Source organism: Varroa destructor, unplaced genomic scaffold (genome assembly GCF_002443255.2).
Source record: "Varroa destructor unplaced genomic scaffold, Vdes_3.0 BEIS01000004.1, whole genome shotgun sequence".
NCBI lineage: Eukaryota > Metazoa > Arthropoda > Arachnida > Mesostigmata > Varroidae > Varroa > Varroa destructor.
This window is the reverse complement of record NW_019211457.1, coordinates 2148245-2154998: the sequence shown is the minus strand read 5'-3', so window position 1 is coordinate 2154998 and position 6754 is coordinate 2148245. Positions and strand designations below refer to the sequence as shown.

The following is a 6754-nucleotide window of genomic DNA, read 5'->3' as shown; positions in this document are numbered from 1 at the left end:
CGTTCTAGACCCGAAGAAAATACGAAATAGGTAAATCCTTAAGTTAGAAAAAGTTCCTTTTGTTTTTTTGAGACCCTTCAATTTATTTATATAAGTGCACTTGTTTTAGTCAAACGTATGTTCTTGGCTTTCTGGTGTTTGTACCCACTTTTTTAATCAAAATTTTTCTTCCTTTAAAATCTTTCTTAGCGCATGTGAATCTGGCGATCACTTGGCTTTACTTTCATGGATTTTAGCTGTGCAGAGCGCTCTAGGGCTGACTGCGCTACATTTTCCTTAAAGGGTCACTGCAATTCATCGTCGTTCATTTCTAGTGGCCGTTTGGAGCGTGGTTTGTCCTTCAAGTCGAAATCTTCTGTTCTGAAGCGATTGAACCAAAACTGGAAAATAGTAATACTTACTGCACATTCGCCTTCAAGTCTGCAAACAATTATTTTTGTCTCGACGATAGTTTTCTGGCAAAAACAGTGAAGAAGGCAATGTCAGACAGGTATTTTTTCGTGCACCTGCACTTAACGTACCGAACCACCACTTCTAACAACAACAGCTTAGTAAGAACTGGACACACCTTCGACACTCAAAGCAATTATCTTGGGAAACCCAGCTGGATACAACAAGCGGATCCGACCACCTGTTGTTTTTAATTTATTATATTAAATCAGTGGTATGTGGTCACCACGCACGGAAGACAAGGAACGACACCTTTTGAAGTCGAATACGGTTTCACAGTACATGACCTTTTTTGAAACATTGCATACATGGACTCTTATTTGCCAAAAAAAAAATTCATTATTTTAGTACTCTTCAAATGACCTAACTATCTTTTTATAGAGCTAATTAAATTCCAGATTAATGAATCATAATTGCAAAAACGAGCCTATCTATATGAATGTTTAAAGGTAGAAGAAAACTCTCTATATACGTTTTTTTATTTTTAATATAGTTCAGCAATATTTCTCACTCCTTATTTATTTTTTATGTGAATTTATGTTTTTGTTTTCATTGGTGACACTGTGAGGCTTAGAGTTAATGTACAGGTTTTTGGCGAGCATATGGTACTGAGTCAGAATTTCAGGGCACTTATTCCGAGCATTAGATTAATAGATTTAATAGTAATAACGCAGAACCATGTACATTTCATATAATGAGAAATTTTAGATTTGATAAGAAAAATCAACTATGAGAAAACTGTTATCTCTTATATTTCAGATGCATCTACGGAGCGCAGTTATCGATGATTAAAATCATCACAAAAAATGACAATACGAAACGGCTAATTTTCACTGTGCACTGTGATTTCTTTGAGACGATTCCTAAATAGTCAAAACCTGTTGAACATGATGATCCCAATAATAACCCATTGGTAACCGAAATTCTATTAAGGTTGCCATGAATAATGGATATGAATGAATTGTCCAATCTTGTTAAACATTTCGCTCAAATTTACCATTTTCGGTCACTTTCATAGTCTACAAGCGTCATCTTCTTTCCTTAAGACTTTCAAAGTCTAAAATCTAAAAAAAAAAATCTAAATCTAAAAAACATTTTTTTAGATGTATGTATTGATAAAATACATACATCTAAAAAAAATACCTACCGAAAAACCAATTTCGAGATAAGGACTATATTAGAGTTTTACAAGCTCAAAACAATCATAGTAAATTTTATGGCAGATACATGAACCCATTTTATTGGAGAAACTTCTGGCTTGTGCGGTTGCTGTAACTTGACAGTAAGAGTGTCCTTTACTCATGAGCCCCTCGAACGTAACGTGTAAATTCAAAAATAAATGATATAAATTTTTAAATGCTTTATTTCTAGAGCGACCCTATAAATGAACATATTCTAATCATTTTTAATTTTATGTAAATTAAGTGCATGACACTGGTATTAACCCTCGAAGTGTACATGCACACTTGTAGAGTTTCTCTCCGTCTTAGTTTACCATATCAGCAAGCTACAAGCAACAACATCGAACTCTTAGCCTCAGCTTACCAAGGTACCCAAATATAGACATTATAGTACATTGAAAGAAACGCCAGTATCACCTACGACTTCGAGCTTCTCTATACGACTAAGTGCACCAAATAATTAAGTTGATAGTTATGTCCTGACACTGCAGACATAACAAGATATGAGGTTTAACCATTTTATAAAATGACAATTTCTTTTTTTTTTTTTTTTTTTTGCTAGGTACTTATTCATTAGGTAAATTATTCACTTTTGTTTGAGTCATTTGCCTTTTACTGTGCTAACAAAAACAAAAATAGATTTGCATAATTAAGACATTTTTTTCCCTCTAGCTTTCGTTTAATTATTATTAGTTAGTTCGTACTACTCTAACCCCATCATTATCTTCAAAATGTGTTTGCAATTCTGCAATCTTCTCCGTCAAAAACGTGCAAAAAACAAATTCCACTACCGTTTGTATTTGGTTACCCGTCGCCTAACGCCTGGAGACATCTAATTCTCGGAATAGTCTGACTAGTTCCATTCATAGGGTTCTTTGGCTACCGAATTGTTATTGCGTTTCCCTGTCTGCCTGGTCCCCAATACCGGCAACTCATTCATATTATTCTACCGTACACGAACGAAACAGAAGAGACAAGTTGTTTACTGCTGCGTACTGCGCTACCGGGTGTTTCTCTCGGTGTGAGGGCAGAAAAAGCAGGTTTTTCTTAGTAGTTGCCGTGTAGCGGCGATCTTTTTTTCGTGCTAAATCTTTGTTTGCATTTGTTATTCGTGTCCTGGAGCTTGTTCCCTGCAGACGGCCAGCCAAATTTTAGTGTGCATCGTAATTGAAGGAACAGCAATTCTGCCAACGCTGACTTTGCATGCCACCCACAGGTACAGATTGTGGCGCGTCCTGTGTCGAAACTGCTAAGCCTGTGATTACTCCTGCAGCTGCTCCTGCCGCTGTTGAAGTCGCACAAACTGCTGTCGCCGAAGTCACGATGAACGTCTCGTACGAAACGCTCGCAACGCTAGCGGTTCGCACCCCCACAGCCGGCGATCGCATCTACAAAGACGAGTGCGCTTATTCGTTCACGAGCCCCGAATCCGAAGATGGTCTTTACGTGTCGCTGTTTTCGTTTCTTGGCTTCTCGAAACAGCACGCGCTAGAGTACGCGGCCAAGACCAGGCACAAGGTCGTAGCTAACGAAGTGTCTTGTCTCATGGGTAGATCATAGTTATTGTAACCTAACATGAGAGGTGCGTGATCCTACTATAGTTCGCTGGGAGCCAGCCTAACGGCGGTATTGAACCTAACACTCGAAAGAGTTTGTCATCATAACCTATTATTATTGTTGGTGCTTTTGCTACTGTAATTCAAATTAGTAGTAACATACTCATAGCTGTTGCGCTATTGTGAAATCATTGATGCGTCTGATTGCGTTCAAGTTGAGCAATTTGAGACGACGGCCTGGAAACGTATTCCATTTGTTTGGCTTCGTCGAGTTCCACTAGTAAATTGTCTGTCGCCAGGTCGTAGGTCTATTTTTATTCCGTATTAAATGACGTGAGTTCGGTCCGCGGCGTAAGGGCGGCAGGGCGCTTGAAAATAGGTTCCCTTCCCCTTTCGACGGCGAGTTAGCGTTCTCGCCACTCGCTTAAAACCATATGTCAACTCAGCAGATTGTAGTAGTATGATTTGGAGCTGCTCTCATAAAAGGAGCTTTGATAACGATAGCGGAAGGCGGTTGGCTTCGAACTTACTCTACTGGAAAAAATCACAACGCTAGCAATGTGTTAAATTAAGTTAGAGTTGCTTGATGGTGAAAATCGAATTGCCAGAGATTAAATTGGTTCTACTATTTTTATAAGAGAGAAATAATAGATTCCCATTTGTTTATCATCTTAATAATTGCGCTAAAAATAATTATGCTGGTAGCGTGTGCAACGATACGGAAGTAGGCAAACAAACGTAGCATGTTCGTTTACGAAATCAAACGGTTCATGGGTATAAAGCCATTGACTCGTCGGTATGAACGCCTTAAAAATAAGGACAAGTTCCTAGACGAACGGCTCTGACTAACGGTCTGCAAGTGGTTGCTTGGATATCTTAGCCAAGTGGATTAGTAAATACTATTCACTAGCACCGCATGCGGTAGCCGTATAAAATTCTAGATACTAAATTCTGAAGACTTTGTCCTGCGTAAATACTAAACACTACGTTACAGTGATATCCCTACGTATCGTGTGCATTTCAAATTCAATTAACTTTCAAACGTCTTTCATTATTCGCATATTGGGCTGCTGAGAAGTACTGGTCGTATTTAAACCGAAATTTAAGCGAACGTATTCTATATTTCAAAATAGTATATATATATATATATATATATATATTTAGTCTATTAAAATTAAATATACGCCGCTTTAATATATAATTTTTTGCAATTTTTTTTATAATTCCCTAATCCCATCACTGTAAAACCTTGATTTCCGGACGAAAAATTTGCACGCTCATCGTGCAGAGGTCGAAACACATGGCCGCCTGATCGTGCATGATCTGGACTAAACGGCAAGTGCATTAAAATTGTCCATCCACGGTCTATGTGGTCGTACTGGAATAAGCCTATGCTGTTCTTTTTATAATGTTGTTATTTGTTGGTAGTCGAAATCCGAATGAATCGTTTTATCAGGCGACAATAACAGTGATGCACGACCCAACAAATACTTAATAGCAATACCTTCTTTGGCATCAGTGCGAGGTGGCCACAGAGATTGTGGAGTTACGGTCGTAAATGATTATTTTTTAAACACCCGTGATCAACCGATTTAAATATGGCTCGATTTCGACCTGCTCCGGTAGGGAGAAGCAGCAAATATTTTCACGTGAATTTTTCCTAGCAGTGAAACATTTTTTTTTGTATCCACCTTTTTTTCTAGTTGATTAAAACTAGGCGGTGGACGCTTAATTTTCTAGCGGTATACTGGTTATTCACATGTCGGTTTCGCATAATTCTGGCAATAAATTGGTGGTTGGTCGGCCGATGCGAGCAGAAGCAATAAAATCACCCATGGCTCGATTCTCTCGCTAACCGATTTAGACATAAACAACAAATTTTTTATGGGCATGGACAGCGCTTGTGTAATATTGAGCTGTAAGTTTTACAGAACTTACATTTTTAGGACATCCTTAAAATAGAGTAAAAAAAATACGTTCCAAACGTTTTACTACTGTCAAATCTTGGTTTTTAAATGACACCAGCGCCACAAATATTACCCGAAATATGCAGCCGCTTAGCTCACACAATATGTAAAGAATGAGAGACAAAGGTTTTTCAACAACGTGAGTGGAAGTCTTTGGCAGTTAGAAAAAAAAAATAGAATATAAGACACATTCTTTCTGGAACTATTAAGAGACTTTTTTTTTGTAACCGTCAAGAGCCATTTGTTTTACTCTGTATATAGTAGGAATTCGCAAGAGTTCTACACTTTCGGAATTATTTGGGACACAGGAGATAATTTTTTTTAAAAGAGCAACATGCACAAAGAAATTTTATATAGAATCCTATGATGTATTACTACGAGCAAAGCAGCTCGGATGAGGCTGTTAAAATAGCTTTGAAGGGCGACGTAGTCTGGGTTGTCATACGCATCTTCTTGAGAGGACTGCCTAACTATGAACGTCAGCGTTGAGAAGAAATTGCTACCGTTCCATAATTTTGTCCGAGATATCCTGAGTAAATCGAGCAAAACCACTCCGGCTAATTCCTAAACGGGCAAGTTCTTCGTACTATGTCTGAGAACATGATTCCGAGGATTCATTTAGACAGTGGGAGTAGCCGAATATGATAGAAGAAAAACGATCGCAAAACGGCTGTCTAAATTAGTATCTAGTAACCAATCGATCTGGCCACCAAAACGCTTTTTACCGATTAAAATCACTCGCTAAGGTTAATAGGCTAGCTTTCAGCACACTTATCGATTTCAACAAAATAGGCTTGCAACAAATAATTCACATCTATTACCGGGACAACAAAAAACTATCGGCTATAAGAGTTCCACAGGAGTCGACTGTATGCCGCTTTGTCCTATTTGACGACTCGCTTAATGATACTATCTCCTGCGTTACGCCTTAGTAAAGATATGTTCATAACGTTTTTGAATCTTCCTTGTCCAAAGAGTTCACTCAGGTAATATGCTCGACTCCAATGTTTGGATCAGTTCTCTCTTCTTCCAAATAAGTTTTCGACCGCACAAAACAGAGCCACAGGGCTCAACGCAAAAAATGGTCCTTCCCTATTTTATCCTCCGTTCTCTTAATCGTGTATTTAGTATCAAAATGTTGATAGTGAACCGCCTGTCTTTGACCATGAGCATCATAGTAAACGGCAAGCGACTACGATGTAAGAGCGATAGAGGGTGGGAGTACTACTGCAAATGGTAGCATCTTGGCCTGACGTAATTATTCTATATGCCTGTTTTTCGTCAAAAGTGATAGCATAAACGAGATATGCAGTTGTCACAGCGGAGCAAAACGTGGTACAAAAATATGCAGTCCATACTGCCATATTTGAGAGAAATTTAGCTAAACGCAAAATGCCTCCGGCTTTTGCTTTTTTTTTTAACAAGAATTCTATATAGATTGACGGGTTTGCCTCTGATGACAAGACAACCAGAAACTAAACTTTTCATTTGATAATTAGAGAAACAATGTAGCTTCCATAATTTTAAACCAACGGTAACACTGTAATAACAGAAGGAAGACTTCTTGCTCGGGCCATTTTGCAACAACTTTTATATATAT

At 38.2% G+C, this 6754-nt stretch overlaps 1 protein-coding gene across 1 annotated transcript in view; it reads left to right on the top strand.

Annotated features, from left to right (window-relative positions):
- Positions 1-2503: 2503 nt before the first annotated feature.
- The window catches only part of Usp5 (ubiquitin specific protease 5), an 8359-nt gene continuing 4108 nt past the window's right edge, over positions 2504-6754 (top strand). Inside the window, exon 1 of the mRNA XM_022801642.2 lies at positions 2504-3149. Within this exon, the coding sequence (XP_022657377.1) occupies positions 2835-3149 (315 nt within the window). The 5' untranslated portion in view covers positions 2504-2834. The remainder of the gene's footprint in view (positions 3150-6754) is intronic.